Genomic DNA, 16,222 nt, shown 5'->3' with positions numbered 1-16,222 from the left:
GATGCGGAATATGCTCGAGGACGCTGAAGATGCTGAAGATGCTCAAGGATGCTGAAGATGCTCGAGGACGCTGAAGATGCTGAAGATGCTCAAGGATGCTGAAGATGCTCAAGGATGCTGAAGATGCTCAAGATGCTGAAGATGCTAAAGGATGCTGAAGATGCTCACGGATGCTGAAGATGCTCGAGGACGCTGAAGATGCTGAAGATGCTCAAGGATGCTGAAGATGCTCAAGATGCTAAAGGACGCTGAAGATGCTCGAGGACGCTGAAGATGCTCAAGGATGCTGAAGATGCTCAAGGATGCTAAAGATGCTCAAGGATGCTGAAGATGCTAAAGGATGCTGAAGATGCTCACGGATGCTGAAGATGCTCGAGGACGCTGAAGATGCTGAAGATGCTCAAGGATGCTGAAGATGCTCAAGATGCTAAAGGATGCTGAAGATGCTCAAGGATGCTGAAGATGCTGAAGATGCTCAAGGATGCTAAAGGATGCTGAAGATGCTCAAGATGCTCAAGATGCTAAAGGATGCTGAAGATGTTAAAGGATGCTGAAGATGCTCAAGGATGCTGAGGATGCTGAAGATGCTCAAGGATGCTGAGGATGCTGAAGATGCTCAAGGATGCTAAAGATGCTCAAGGATGCTGAAGATGCTGAAGATGCTCAAGATGCTAAAGGATGCTGAAGATGTTAAAGGATGCTGAAGATGCTCAAGGATGCTGAGGATGCTGAAGATGCTCAAGGATGCTGAAGATGCTCAAGGATGCTGAGGATGCTGAAGATGCTCAAGGATGCTGAAGATGCTCAAGGATGCTGAAGATGCTCAAGATGCTAAAGGATGCTGAAGATGCTCGAGGACGCTGAAGATGCTGAAGATGCTCAAGATGCTAAAGGATGCTGAAGATGCTAAAGGATGCTGAAGATGCTCAAGGATGCTGAAGATGCTCAAGGATGCTGAAGATGCTCAAGGATGCTGAAGATGCTCAAGGATGCTGAAGATGCTCAAGGACGCTGAAGATGCTGAAGATGCTCAAGGACGCTGAAGATGCTGAAGATGCTTGAGGACGCTGAAGATGCTGAAGATGCTTGAGGACGCTGAAGATGCTCAAGGATGCTGAAGATGCTCAAGGATGCTGAAGATGCTGAAGATGCTCAAGGACGCTGAAGATGCTGAAGATGCTGAAGATGCTCAAGGACGCTGAAGATGCTGAAGATGCTTGAGGACGCTGAAGATGCTGAAGATGCTTGAGGACGCTGAAGATGCTCAAGGATGCTGAAGATGCTCGAGTACGCTGAAGATGCTCGAGGATGCTGCAGATGCTCGAGGATGCTGAAGATGCTGAAGATGCTCGAGGATGCTGAAGATGCTCAATGATGCTGAAGATGCTCGAGTACGCTGAAGATGCTCAAGGATGCGGAATATGCTCGAGGACGCTGAAGATGCTGAAGATGCTCAAGGATGCTGAAGATGCTCGAGGACGCTGAAGATGCTCAAGATGCTCAAGGACGCTGAAGATGCTGAAGATGCTCAAGGATGCTGAAGATGCTCAAGGATGCTAAAGATGCTCAAGGATGCTGAAGATGCTCGAGGATGCTGAAGATGCTGAAGATGCTGAAGATGCTCAAGATGCTAAAGGATGCTGAGGATGCTGAAGATGCTCAAGGATGCTGAAGATGCTGAAGATGCTCAAGGATGCTGAAGATGCTGAAGATGCTCAAGGATGCTGAGGATGCTGAAGATGCTAAAGGATGCTGAAGATGCTGAAGATGCTCAAGGATGCTGAAGATGCTGAAGATGCTCAAGGATGCTGAAGATGCTGAAGATGCTCAAGGATGCTGAAGATGCTGAAGATGCTGAAGATGCTGAAGATGCTCAAGGATGCTGAGGATGCTGAGGATGCTGAAGATGCTGAAGATGCTGAAGATGCTAAAGATGCTCAAGAATGCTGAAGATGCTGAAGATGCTCAAGGATGCTGAAGATGCTCAAGGATGCTGAAGATGCTCGAGGACGCTGAAGATGCTGAAGATGCTCGAGGACGCTGAAGATGCTGAAGATGCTGAAGATGCTCAAGGATGCTGAAGATGCTGAAGATGCTGAAGATGCTCAAGGATGCTGAGGATGCTGAAGATGCTCAAGGATGCTGAAGATGCTCAAGGATGCTAAAGATGCTCAAGGATGCTGAAGATGCTGAAGATGCTCAAGATGCTAAAGGATGCTGAAGATGCTCAAGGATGCTAAAGGATGCTGAAGATGCTCAAGGATGCTGAAGATGCTCAAGGATGCTAAAGATGCTCAAGGATGCTAAAGATGCTCAAGGATGCTGAAGATGCTGAAGATGCTCAAGATGCTAAAGGATGCTGAAGATGCTCAAGGATGCTGAAGATGCTGAAGATGCTCAAGGATGCTGAAGATGCTCAAGGATGCTAAAGATGCTCAAGGATGCTGAAGATGCTGAAGATGCTCAAGATGCTAAAGGATGCTGAAGATGCTCAAGGATGCTGAAGATGCTCGAGGACGCTGAAGATGCTGAAGATGCTGAAGATGCTCGAGGACGCTGAAGATGCTCAAGGATGCTGAAGATGCTGAGGATGCTGAAGATGCTGAGGATGCTGAAGATGCTCAAGGATGCTGAAGATGCTCAAGGATGCTGAAGATGCTCAAGGATGCTGAAGATGCTCAAGGACGCTGAAGATGCTGAAGATGCTCAAGGACGCTGAAGATGCTGAAGATGCTTGAGGACGCTGAAGATGCTGAAGATGCTTGAGGACGCTGAAGATGCTCAAGGATGCTGACGATGCTGAAGATGCTCAAGGATGCTAAAGATGCTCAAGGATGCTGAAGATGCTGAAGATGCTCAAGATGCTAAAGGATGCTGAAGATGCTCAAGGATGCTGAAGATGCTGAAGATGCTCAAGGATGCTGAAGATGCTCAAGGATGCTAAAGATGCTCAAGGATGCTGAAGATGCTGAAGATGCTCAAGATGCTAAAGGATGCTGAAGATGCTCAAGGATGCTGAAGATGCTCGAGGACGCTGAAGATGCTGAAGATGCTGAAGATGCTCGAGGACGCTGAAGATGCTCAAGGATGCTGAAGATGCTGAGGATGCTGAAGATGCTGAGGATGCTGAAGATGCTCAAGGATGCTGAAGATGCTCAAGGATGCTGAAGATGCTCAAGGATGCTGAAGATGCTCAAGGACGCTGAAGATGCTGAAGATGCTCAAGGACGCTGAAGATGCTTGAGGACGCTGAAGATGCTGAAGATGCTTGAGGACGCTGAAGATGCTCAAGGATGCTGAAGATGCTGAAGATGCTCGAGGACGCTGAAGATGCTGAAGATGCTCGAGGACGCTGAAGATGCTCAAGGATGCTGAAGATGCTCAAGGATGCTGAAGATGCTCAAGGATGCTGAAGATGCTCGAGGACGCTGAAGATGCTGAAGATGCTGAAGATGCTCAAGGATGCTGAAGATGCTGAAGATGCTGAAGATGCTGAGGATGCTGAAGATGCTCAAGGATGCTGAAGATGCTGAAGATGCTCAAGGATGCTGAAGATGCTGAAGATGCTCAAGGATGCTGAAGATGCTGAGGATGCTGAAGATGCTGAAGATGCTCAAGGACGCTGAAGATGCTGGGCAGTTGACGGGGCTACTCCTGTCAGACTCCACTATAGAGCGGGGCTCCTCCTCTGTCAAAGCCCTCGAGAGAGAGAAGCTTCTCCTCTGTTACAGCCCCCTGTAGAGCAGGTCTCCCCCAGAATCCCCACTTCCTGTTGCTTTGCTATGATCTGATCGCTTGTTACTCCTAACACTTGTATCCTTTTCTTGTAGGGACCTCCGGGCCCATCGGGTGAAGCTGGCACTGCTGGTGAACCTGGCATGAAGGTATGAGCAGCACCTTGAAGGTTACACACTGCCCTAAGAAGCACACTAGGGGAACTCTTCTGGGAGGGGGCAGATTCCCAGAGAGCATTGCTTTTGAAGTGAAGCATCTGAAGAAGGAAGAGCGCCCTCCTGTCCCAGCGGGTGACCAGAAACTTGCCTTAACTACCCTGAATCCTGTGGCCCAGGGTGGGGCTAAGGGAGAGAAAAGTGGGCACGAGAACCTGGGTTGGTTCTGTAACCCAGTGTCAGGGAAGGCGGTCTGTGAGCATGGGGAGGTGGTGGTTTGTGAGCGGGTGGAGTGCGAGTGGGGGAGTGGGTGGTCTGTGAGCAGTGGAACGGGTGGTCTGTGAGCAGGTGGAACGGGTGGTCTGTGAGCAGGTGGAACGGGTGGTCTGTGAGCAGGTGGAACGGGTGGTCTGTGAGCAGGTGGAATGCGAGTGGGGGAGTGGGTTGTCTGTGAGCAGGTGGAAGGCAAGTGGGGGAGTGGGTGGTCTGTGAGCAGGTGCCATGCCTGGTTGGGGATGTGTGCGAAGCTGCACAGTCAGGGTGCAACTCTGACAAGGACAAAAGTGTTGGTGGCCTTTTGAGGCACCAGCTGAGAGGGTCTGTTGGTGGCCATATAAGAATCCAGCTGTGGGGTTGTGTTAGTGGTCGGATGAGACACCCGCTGTAATGTTTGTGACCAGGCGCTGAGCATTAGTTTTGGGGGTGTCTGATGTTAGTTCTGTGACTAGGTGTTGGGCAGATCGCGGGGGCTGGGACCAGGTGCCAGGGCACGCTAAGGGCGCCTGTGGCCCAATGCTGGTGAGCTGTGACAGCGGCGTGTGACCTGTCATGGAACCAGGTTTGCAGTGTGTGACCACTCATGGGATAGGGGCGACAGTTTGACCAGCTGAAGGCACAGGGGCATCCGTCTGTGACCACTCACGGGACAGGGACGGCTGTCTGACCGCTTGATGGGACAAGAAAGAGATGGCCGTCCCTGACCACCTATGGAACGATTCCGTGACCGCTGATGGGACAGAGATGACAGTCTGTGACCGCTGATGAGACAGGGGTGACAACAGTCTAGAGCCATTGATGGGAGAGAGATGGCAGTCTGCAGCCACTGATCATACAGAGAAGGGAGTCTACGTCGACTGGTGGAACAGGGACGTCAGTCTGTGCCCGCTGATGGAACAGGGACGTCAGTCTGTGCCCGCTGATGGAACAGGGACGTCAGTCTGTGCCCGCTGATGGAACAGGGACGTCAGTCTGTGCCCGCTGATGGAACAGGGACGTCAGTCTGTGCCCGCTGATGGAACAGGGACAGTAGTCTATGTCCAGGTGATGGGACAGAGAGAGCCGCCTGTGTCCAGTTGGCAGGACACTCTGTGACCACTATTGACAGCCGTCTATCCAGTCTCCAGGTGCTGGGACAGGGGTGGCAGCCCCTGACCAGGTGACCGGACAGAGATACTAGACCGTAACCAGATGCTGGGGGGCTACGCCTAGCAGCCTACGCCTGTGCCCAGGCATGAGTGGGAGTCTGTGCCCAGGCATGAGTGGGAGTCTGTGCCCAGGCGTGAGTGGACGTCTGTGCCCAGGCATGAGTGGGAGTCTGTCCCAGGCATGAGTGGGAGTCTGTGCCCAGGCGTGAGTGGACGTCTGTGCCCAGGCATGAGTGGGAGTCTGTGTCCCAGGCATGAGTGGGAGTCTGTGCCCAGGCATGAGTGGGAGTCTGTGCCCAGGCATGAGTGGGAGTCTGTGCCAGGCATGAGTGGACGTCTGTGCCCAGGCATGAGTGGGAGTCTGCGCCCAGGCATGAGTGGGAGTCTGTCCCAGGCATGAGTGGGAGTCTGTCCCAGGCATGAGTGGGAGTCTGTCCCAGGCATGAGTGGGAGTCTGTCCCAGGCATGAGTGGGAGTCTGTGCCAGGCATGAGTGGGAGTCTGTCCCAGGCATGAGTGGGAGTCTGTGCCCAGGCATGAGTGGGAGTCTGTCCCAGGCATGAGTGGGAGTCTGTGCCCAGGCATGAGTGGGAGCCTGTCCCAGGCATGAGTGGGAGTCTGTGCCCAGGCATGAGTGGGAGCCTGTCCCAGGCATGAGTGGGAGTCTGTCCCAGGCATGAGTGGGAGTCTGTCTCCAGACATGAGTGGGAGTCTGTCCCAGGCATGAGTGGGAGTCTGTCCCCAGGCATGAGTGGGAGTCTGTCCCAGGCATGAGTGGGAGTCTGTCTCCAGACATGAGTGGGAGTCTGTCCCAGGCATGAGTGGGAGTCTGTGCCCAGGCATGAGTGGGAGTCTGTGCCCAGGCATGAGTGGGAGTCTGTCCCAGGCATGAGTGGGCCTCTGTCCCAGGCATGAGTGGGAGTCTGTCCCAGGCATGAGTGGGAGTCTGTCCCAGGCATGAGTGGGAGTCTGTCCCAGGCATGAGTGGGAGTCTGTCCCAGGCATGAGTGGGAGTCTGTCCCCAGGCATGAGTGGGAGTCTGTGCCGGGCATGAGTGGGAGTCTGTGCCCAGGCATGAGTGGAAGTCTGTCCCAGGCATGAGTGGGAGTCTGTCCCAGGCATGAGTGGGAGTCTGTCCCAGGCATGAGTGGGAGTCTGTCCCAGGCATGAGTGGGAGTCTGTCCCAGGCATGAGTGGGAGTCTGTCCCAGGCATGAGTGGGAGTCTGTCCCAGGCATGAGTGGGAGTCTGTGCCAGGCATGAGTGGGAGTCTGTCCCAGGCATGAGTGGGAGTCTGTGCCCAGGCATGAGTGGGAGCCTGTCCCAGGCATGAGTGGGAGTCTGTCCCAGGCATGAGTGGGAGTCTGTGCCCAGGCATGAGTGGGAGCCTGTCCCAGGCATGAGTGGGAGTCTGTCCCAGGCATGAGTGGGAGTCTGTCTCCAGACATGAGTGGGAGTCTGTCCCAGGCATGAGTGGGAGTCTGTCCCCAGGCATGAGTGGGAGTCTGTCCCAGGCATGAGTGGGAGTCTGTCCCAGGCATGAGTGGGAGTCTGTGCCCAGGCATGAGTGGGAGTCTGTCCCAGGCATGAGTGGGAGTCTGTGCCCAGGCATGAGTGGGAGTCTGTCCCAGGCATGAGTGGGCCTCTGTCCCAGGCATGAGTGGGAGTCTGTGTCCCAGGCATGAGCGGGAGTCTGTCCCCAGGCATGAGCGGGAGTCTGTCCCCAGGCATGAGCGGGAGTCTGTCCCCAGGCATGAGCGGGAGTCTGTGCCCAGGCATGAGTGGGAGTCTGTGCCCAGGCATGAGTGGGCGTCTGTCCCAGGCATGAGTGGGCGTCTGTGCCCAGGCATGAGTGGGAGTCTGTGCCCAGGCATGAGTGGGAGTCTGTGCCCATGCATGAGTGGGAGTCTGTGCCAGGCATGAGTGGACGTCTGTGCCCAGGCATGAGTGGGAGTCTGTGCCCAGGCATGAGTGGGAGTCTGTGCCCAGGCATGAGTGGGAGTTTGTGCCCAGGCATGAGTGGGAGTCTGTGCCCAGGCATGAGTGGGAGTCTGTGCCAGGCATGAGTGGACGTCTGTGCCCAGGCATGAGTGGGAGTCTGCGCCCAGGCATGAGTGGGAGTCTGTCCCAGGCATGAGTGGGAGTCTGTCCCAGGCATGAGTGGGAGTCTGTCCCAGGCATGAGTGGGAGTCTGTGCAAGGCATGAGTGGGAGTCTGTCCCAGGCATGAGTGGGAGTCTGTGCCCAGGCATGAGTGGGAGTCTGTCCCAGGCATGAGTGGGAGTCTGTGCCCAGGCATGAGTGGGAGCCTGTCCCAGGCATGAGTGGGAGTCTGTCCCAGGCATGAGTGGGAGTCTGTGCCCAGGCATGAGTGGGAGCCTGTCCCAGGCATGAGTGGGAGTCTGTCCCAGGCATGAGTGGGAGTCTGTCTCCAGACATGAGTGGGAGTCTGTCCCAGGCATGAGTGGGAGTCTGTCCCCAGGCATGAGTGGGAGTCTGTCCCAGGCATGAGTGGGAGTCTGTCCCAGGCATGAGTGGGAGTCTGTCTCCAGACATGAGTGGGAGTCTGTCCCAGGCATGAGTGGGAGTCTGTGCCCAGGCATGAGTGGGAGTCTGTCCCAGGCATGAGTGGGAGTCTGTGCCCAGGCATGAGTGGGAGTCTGTCCCAGGCATGAGTGGGCCTCTGTCCCAGGCATGAGTGGGAGTCTGTCCCAGGCATGAGTGGGAGTCTGTGCCCAGGCATGAGTGGGAGTCTGTGCCCAGGCATGAGTGGGAGTCTGTCCCAGGCATGAGTGGGAGTCTGTCCCAGGCATGAGTGGGAGTCTGTCCCAGGCATGAGTGGGAGTCTGTCCCAGGCATGAGTGGGAGTCTGTCTCCAGACATGAGTGGGAGTCTGTCCCAGGCATGAGCAGGAGTCTGTCCCCAGGCATGAGCGGGAGTCTGTCCCCAGGCATGAGCGGGAGTCTGTCCCCAGGCATGAGCGGGAGTCTGTGCCCAGGCATGAGTGGGAGTCTGTGCCCAGGCATGAGTGGGAGTCTGTGCCCAGGCATGAGTGGGAGTCTGTGCCCAGGCATGAGTGGGCGTCTGTCCCAGGCATGAGTGGGCGTCTGTGCCCAGGCATGAGTGGGAGTCTGTGCCCAGGCATGAGTGGGAGTCTGTCCCAGGCATGAGTGGGAGTCTGTGCCCAGGCATGAGTGGGAGTCTGTGCCCAGACATGACTGGGAGTCTGTCCCAGTCATGAGTGGGAGTCTGTCCCCAGACATGAGTGGGAGTCTGTCCCAGGCATGAGTGGGAGTCTGTGCCCAGGCATAAGTGGGAGTCTGTGCCAGGCATGAGTGGGAGTCTGTGCCAGGCATGAGTAGGAGTCTGTGCCCAGGCATGAGTGGGAGTATGTGCCCAGGCATGAGTGGGAGTCTGTGCCAGGCATGAGTGGGAGTCTGTGCCTAGGCATGAGTGGGAGTCTGTGCCCAGGCATGAGTGGGAGTCTGTCCCCAGTCATGAGTGGGAGTCTGTCCCAGGCATGAGTGGGAGTCTGTGTCCCAGGCATGAGTGGGAGTCTGTGCCCAGGCATGAGTAGGAGTCTGTGCCCAGGCATGAGTGGGAGTCTGTGCCCAGGCATGAGTGGGAGTCTGTGCCCAGGCATGAGTGGGAGTCTGTCCCAGGCATGAATGGGAGTCTATCCCAGGCATGAGTAGGAGTGTGTCCCAGGCATGAGTGGGAGTCTGTCCCAGGCATGAGTGGGAGTCTGTGCCCAGGCATGAGTGGGAGCCTGTCCCAGGCAGGAGTGGGAGTCTGTCCCAGGCATGAGTGGGAGTCTGTCCCAGGCATGAGTGGGCCTCTGTCTCAGGAATGAGTGGGAGTCTGTGCCCAGGCATGAGTGGGAGTCTGTGCCCAGGCATGAGTGGGAGTCTGTCCCAGGCATGAGTGGGAGTCTGTCCCAGGCATGAGTGGGAGTCTGTCCCAGGCATGAGTGGGAGCCTGTCCCAGGCATGAGTGGGAGTCTGTCCCAGGCATGAGTGGGAGTCTGTGCCCAGGCATGAGTGGGCCTCTGTCCCAGGCATGAGTGGGAGTCTGTGTCAAGGCATGAGAGGGAGTCTGTGCCCAGTCATGAGTGGGCCTCTGTCCCAGGCATGAGTGGGAGTCTGTGCCCAGAAATGAGTGGGAGTCTGTCCCAGGCATGAGTGGGAGTCTGTCCCAGGCATGAGTGGGAGTCTGTCCCCAGACATGAGTGGGAGTCTGTCCCAGGCATGAGTGGGAGTCTGTCAGAGGCATGAGTGGGAGTCTGTGCCCATGCATGAGTGGGAGTCTGTCCCAGGCATGATTGGGAGTCTGTCCCAGGCATGATTGGGAGTCTGTCCCAGGCATGAGTGGGAGTCTGTGCCCATGTATGAGTGGGCGTCTGTCCCCACTCATGAGTGGGAGACTGTCCCAGGCATGAGTGGGAGTCTGTCAGAGGCATGAGTGGGAGTCTGTCCCAGGCATGAGTGGGAGTCTGTGCCCAGGCATGAATGGGAGTCTGTCCCAGGCTTGAGTGGGAGTCTGTCCCAGGCATGAGTGGGAGTCTGTCCCGGGCATGAGTGGGAGTCTGTGCCGGGCATGAGTGGGAGTCTGTCCCAGGCATGAGTGGGAGTCTGTCCCAGGCATGAGTGGGAGTCTGTCCCAGGCTTGAGTGGGAGTCTGTTCCAGGCTTGAGTGGGAGTCTGTTCCAGGCTTGAGTGGGAGTCTGTTCCAGGCTTGAGTGGGAGTCTGTTCCAGGCTTGAGTGGGAGTCTGTTCCAGGCATGAGTGGGAGTCTGTTCCAGGCATGAGTGGGAGTCTGTTCCAGGCATGAGTGGGAGTCTGTTCCAGGCATGAGTGGGAGTCTGTTCCAGGCATGAGTGGGAGTCTGTCCCAGGCATGAGTGGGAGTCTGTGCCGGGCATGAGTGGGAGTCTGTACCCAGGCATGAGTGGGCGTCTGTCCCAGGCATGAGTGGGAGTCTGTGCCGGGCATGATTGGGAGTCTGTCCCAGGCATGAGTGGGAGTCTGTGCCCCGGCATGAGTGGGAGTCTGTCCCAGGCATGAGTGGGAGTTTGTCCCAGGCATGAGTGGGAGTCTGTCCCAGGCATGAGTGGGAGTCTGTCCTGCTGAAGGCCTTCGATCGCCGCCCATCGCCTGATGTGAGTGGTATTGTAGTGAAGCAGAAGCTCTGTCCATTGTCTTTACATCTGGGGAGTTTGCCTGGTTGGTGTTTGGGAGACATGCAGTTCCCTCCTCCCGGCTCTTTTCTTGGCTTCCCTTCACTCTGTTGTTTCTGGCACAGAGTCAGCGGCTCTTGAAGTGTCTCTGTCTGGCTTTGTTCCCTTCTTACATTTCCACTGGGTGCTGCGTCCCGGGCCCTTGATCTGTTGTTAAGTAACACATTTCCCATTGATGGGCCCTGGCTCTATTCCATCTGCTGTCAGCAGGGGGCGCTAGGCTCGGACAGGCAGGCGGTCTGCGGTCAGCTGGGCTCAGAGGGGCAGGCGGTCTGCAGTCAGCTGGGCTGAGAGGAACTAGCGCCAACCCCTTCCTTCCTGGCGCTGCCTTTGGACTCTGTGCCGTTGGTGACAGCATCGACTTAGAAAAGATCAAAGGTGGGTGCCGGGGGCCAACGTGGCACATCCTTGCTTGGCTCTGTGCCGTGGGCCTTAGCTGGTGTGTGAGTGGTTTATGAAGACACTGGGTGGGCAGATTTACAAAGAGCGTGAGTCAAGCCCGGTACTGCAAGGGCTTCAGGGAGATCTACCAGGCCACGCAAAGCCACCTTGAACAGGCGGAGTGTGGGCATTCCCACGCATCCACCCATTGGGAAGGCATTGAACGGATGGAGTGTGGCCGTTCCCACGCATCCACCCATTGGGAAGGCATTAACGGATGGAGTGTGTACGTTCCCACGCATCCATCCATTGGGAAGGCATTGAACGGGTGGAGTGTGGACGTTCCCACGCATCCATCCAATGGGAAGGCATTGAACGGGTGGAGTGTGGATGTTCCCACGCATCCACCCATTGGGAAGGCATTGAACGGGTGGAGTGTTGGCGTTCCCACGCATCCACTCATTGGGAAGGCATTGAACGGGTGAAGTGTGGACGTTCCCACGCATCCACCCATTGGGAAGGCATTGAACGGGTGGAGTGTGGCGTTCCTACGCATCCAACCATTCGGAAGGCATTGAACGGGTGGAGTGTGGCGTTCCCACGCATCCAACCATTCGGAAGGCATTGAACAGATGGAGTGTGGGCGTTCCCACCCATTGAGAAGGCATTGAACGGATGGAGTGTGTGCATTCCCACGCATCCACCCATTTGGGAAGGCATTGAACGGGTGGAGTGTGGATGTTCCCACGCATCCACCCATTGGGAAGGCATTGAACGGGTGGAGTGTGGATGTTCCCACGCATCCACCCATTGGGAAGGCATTGAACGGGTGGAGTGTGGCGTTCCCACGCATCTAACCATTGGGAAGGCATTGAACAGATGGAGTGTGGGCGTTCCCACGCATCTAACCATTGGGAAAGCATTAACGGATGGAGTGTTGGCGTTCCCACGCATCCACCCATTGGGAAGGCATTGAACGAACGGATGGAGTGTGGACGTTCCCACGCATCCATCCATTGGGAAGGCATTGAACGGGTGGAGTGTGGACGTTCCCACGCATCCACCCATTGGGAAGGCATTGAACGGGTGGAGTGTTGGCGTTCCCACGCATCCACCCATTGGGAAGGCATTAATGGATGGAGTGTGGGCGTTCCCACACATCCACCCATTGGGAAGGCATTAACGGATGGAGTGTGGGCGTTCCCACGCATCCACCCATTGGGAAGGCATTGAACGGGTAGAGTGTGGGCGTTCCCACGCATCCACCCATTGGGAAGGCATTGAACGGGTGGAGTGTGGGCGTTCCCACCCATTGAGAAGGCATTGAACGGATGGAGTGTTGGCATTCCCACCCATCCACCCATTTGGGAAGGCATTAACGGATGGAGTGTGTGCATTCCCACGCATCCACCCATTTGGGAAGGCATTGAACGGGTGGAGTGTGGATGTTCCCACGCATCCACCCATTGGGAAGGCATTGAACGGGTGGAGTGTGGATGTTCCCACGCATCCACCCATTGGGAAGGCATTGAACGGGTGGAGTGTGGCGTTCCCACGCATCTAACCATTGGGAAGGCATTGAACAGATGGAGTGTGGACGTTCCCACGCATCCACCCATTGGGAAAGCATTAACGGATGGAGTGTTGGCGTTCCCACGCATCCACCCATTTGGGAAGGCATTAACGGATGGAGTGTTGGCGTTCCCACGCATCCACCCATTGGGAAGGCATTGAACGAACGGATGGAGTGTGGACGTTCCCACGCATCCATCCATTGGGAAGGCATTGAACGGGTGGAGTGTGGACGTTCCCACGCATCCACCCATTGGGAAGGCATTGAACGGGTGGAGTGTTGGCGTTCCCACGCATCCACCCATTGGGAAGGCATTAATGGATGGAGTGTGGGCGTTCCCACACATCCACCCATTGGGAAGGCATTAACGGATGGAGTGTGGGCGTTCCCACGCATCCACCCATTGGGAAGGCATTGAACGGGTAGAGTGTGGGCGTTCCCACGCATCCACCCATTGGGAAGGCATTGAACGGGTGGAGTGTGGGCGTTCCCACGCATCCACCCACTGGGAAGGCATTGAACGGGTGGAGTGTGGGCGTTCTCACGCATCCACCCATTTGGGAAGGCATTAACGGATGGAGTGTTGGCGTTCCCACGCATCCACCCATTTGGGAAGGCATTAACGGATGGAGTGTTGGCGTTCCCACGCATCCACCCATTGGGAAGGCATTGAACGGATGGAGTGTGGACGTTCCCACGCATCCATCCATTGGGAAGGCATTGAACGGGTGGACTGTGGACATTCCCACGCATCCACCCATTGGGAAGGCATTGAACGGGTGGAGTAATGGCGTTCCCACTCATCCACCCATTGGGAAGGCATTAATGGATGGAGTGTGGGCGTTCCCACACATCCACCCATTGGGAAGGCATTAATGGATGGAGTGTGGGCGTTCCCACACATCACCTCATTGGGAAGGCATTGAACGGGTGGAGTGTTGGCGTTCCCACGCATCCACCGATTGGGAAAGGCATTGAACGGGTAGAGTGTGGGCGTTCCCACGCATCCACCCATTGGGAAGGCATTGAACGGGTGGAGTGTGGGCGTTCCCACGCATCCACCCACTGGGAAGGCATTGAACGGGTGGAGTGTGGGCGTTCCCACGCATCCACCCATGGACTCTGGTGCATTTCCAGATTTACTAAGGGTTGTAAGCCCTTATTTCTCCGCGTCATTTCCTCTCTCTATTTGTGCTGGGGTCAGCGGCGCACGTGGAAAATTACTCTTGAGGATTGATTTTGTGCAGGATGGTGTCCCTTCCTGCCTGTAATGACCACCCTTGCACCATGGCGCGAGGGAGCCTTTGTTGGCGTTAGCACTCAGTGCGCCAGAGCAGGGAGAGAGCAGAAATGCGTCAGATCTTAGTAGATGTGGCTCATTCCTGCTCTCTTCCTGTTGCGCAGCGCTGCAGGTTGTGTTGCTGCGTTGAGCTGCGTTGTTGACGTCTTTGTAAATCTGTCCCTCAGTGCCCAAGCACAGTGAGAGAGCAGGAGCGCTCTATATCTTAGTAAATGTTTTGCATTCCTGCTCTTGACGCAGCGCAGAAAGTGGTCTTGTTGCTTTGCATTGCGCCACGTTATTAAATCTGGCCCTGGGTGTGTGGGGTTACGAGGAAGGCCGTGTGCATCACTTCCCAGCATCAGTACCCACCTTTATCTCCTCCTCATCACTACCATATAACCCCCCTTGGACCCTGCACTTACTGTTTGCCTTAATTTCAATGGGCAGGCACTCCACTGAGGGTCTGACATTGGCTGCCGTACTGATGTGTGTTAGCCGAGTACCCTGTGAGGTCCTTGTGAGCCTGTAGTACACAGGGTTCTCACCTAGGCTCAGTAACTTTATGCCAAGTCTCGCTGAATCATGCTGAGCCGGTTCCGGAACGAAAGCCTCAATATTTGGAAGCGGGCTGAGGGCGAAGCGTCTCATGGTTTGGAAGCAGGCTGAGGGCTAAGCGTCTCATGGTTTGGAAGCAGGCTGAGGCCGAAGCTTCTCAACTCAAGGTTTGGAAGCGGGCTGAGGGCGAAGCGTCTCATCTCAAGGTTTGGCAGTGGGCTGAAGGCGAAGCGTCTCAAGGTTTGGAAGCGGGCTGAGGGCGAAGCTTCTCATCTCAATGTTTGGCAGTGGGCTGAGGGCGAAGCGTCTCATCTCAAGGTTTGGAAGCGGGCTGAGGGCGAAGCGTCTCATGGTTTGGAAGCGGGCTGAGGGCGAAGCGTCTCATGGTTTGGAAGCAGGCTGAGGACGAAGCGTCTCACCTCAAGGTTTGGAAGCAGGCTGAGGGCGAAGCGTCTCATCTCAAGGTTTGGAAGCAGGCTGAGGGCGAAGCTTCTCATCTCAAGGTTTGGAAGCAGGCTGAGGGCGAAGCGTCTCATCTCAAGGTTTGGAAGCAGGCTGAGGGCGAAGCTTCTCAACTCAAGGTTTGGAAGCAGGCTGAGGGCGAAGCGTCTCATGGTTTGGAAGCAGGCTGAGGGCGAAGCGTCTCATGTCAAGGTTTGGAAGCAGGCTGAGGGCGAAGCTTCTCATCTCAAGGTTTGGAAGCAGGCTGAGGGCGAAGCTTCTCATCTCAAGGTTTGGAAGGAGGCTGAGGGCGAATGTTTTCATCTCAAGGTTTGGAAGCAGGCTGAGGGCGAAGCTTCTCATCTCAAGGTTTGGAAGCAGGGTGTGGGCGAAGCTTCTCATTTCAAGGTTTGGAAGCAGGCTGAGGGCGAAGCTTCTCATCTCATGGTTTGGAAGCGGGCTGAGGGCGAAGCGTCTCATGGTTTGGAAGCAGGCTGAGGGTGAAGCATCTCATCTCATGTTTTGGAAGCAGGCTGAGGGCGAAGCGTCTCATCTCAAGGTTTGGAAGCAGGCTGAGGGCGAAGCTTCTCATCTCAAGGTTTGGAAGCAGGCTGAGGGCGAAGCTTCTCTTCTCAAGGTTTGGAAGCAGGCTGAGGGCGAAGCGTGGAAGCAGGCTGAGGGCGAAGCATCTCATCTCATGTTTTGGAAGCAGGCTGAGGGCGAAGCGGCTCACCTCAAGGTTTAGAAGCAGGCTGAGGGCGAAGCGTCTCATGGTTTGGAAGCAGGCTGAGAGCGAAGCGTCTCACCTCAAGGTTTGGAAGCAGGCTGAGGGCGAAGCGTCTCATGGTTTGGTAGCAGGCTGAGGGCGAAGCGTCTTACCTCAAGGTTTGGAAGCAGGCTGAGGGCGAAGCGTCTCACCTCATGGTTTGGAAGCAGGCTGAGGGCGAAGCTTCTCATGGTTTGGAAGCAGGCTGAGGGCGAAGCGTCTCACCTCAAGGTTTAGAAGCAGGCTGAGGGCGAAGCGTCTCATCTCATGTTTTGGAAGCAGGCTGAGGGCGAAGCGTCTCATCTCATGGTTTGGAAGCAGGCTGAGGGCGAAGCGTCTCATGTTTTGGAAGCGGGCTGAGGGCGAAGCATCTCATGGTTTGGAAGCGGGCTGAGGGCGAAGCGTCTCATGTTTTGGAAGCGGGCTGAGGGCGAAGCGTCTCATGTTTTGGAAGCGGGCTGAGGGCGAAGCGTCTCATGTTTTGGAAGCGGGCTGAGGGCGAAGCATCTCATGGTTTGGAAGCGGGCTGAGGGCGAAGCTTCTCATCTCATGTTTTGGAAGCAGGCTGAGGGTGAAGCATCTCATGGTTTGGAAGCAGGCTCAGGGCGAAGCGTCTCATCTCATGGTTTGGAAGCGGGCTGAGGGCGAAGCGTCTCATGGTTTGGAAGCAGGCTGAGG

At 55.9% G+C, this 16,222-nt stretch overlaps 1 protein-coding gene across 1 annotated transcript in view; it reads left to right on the top strand.

Moving 5' to 3' along the window:
* COL27A1 (collagen type XXVII alpha 1 chain) overlaps positions 1-16,222 on the top strand; it is a 1,232,768-nt gene that overhangs the window by 947,846 nt on the left and 268,700 nt on the right. Inside the window, exon 34 of the mRNA XM_078646681.1 lies at positions 3,831-3,884. Coding sequence (XP_078502807.1) covers positions 3,831-3,884 — 54 coding nt within the window. The remainder of the gene's footprint in view (positions 1-3,830; positions 3,885-16,222) is intronic.

This window comes from Lissotriton helveticus, chromosome 5_2 (genome assembly GCF_964261635.1).
Source record: "Lissotriton helveticus chromosome 5_2, aLisHel1.1, whole genome shotgun sequence".
In the NCBI taxonomy this organism is placed as follows: domain Eukaryota; kingdom Metazoa; phylum Chordata; class Amphibia; order Caudata; family Salamandridae; genus Lissotriton; species Lissotriton helveticus.
This window is presented reverse-complemented; position numbering and strand designations above follow the sequence as displayed.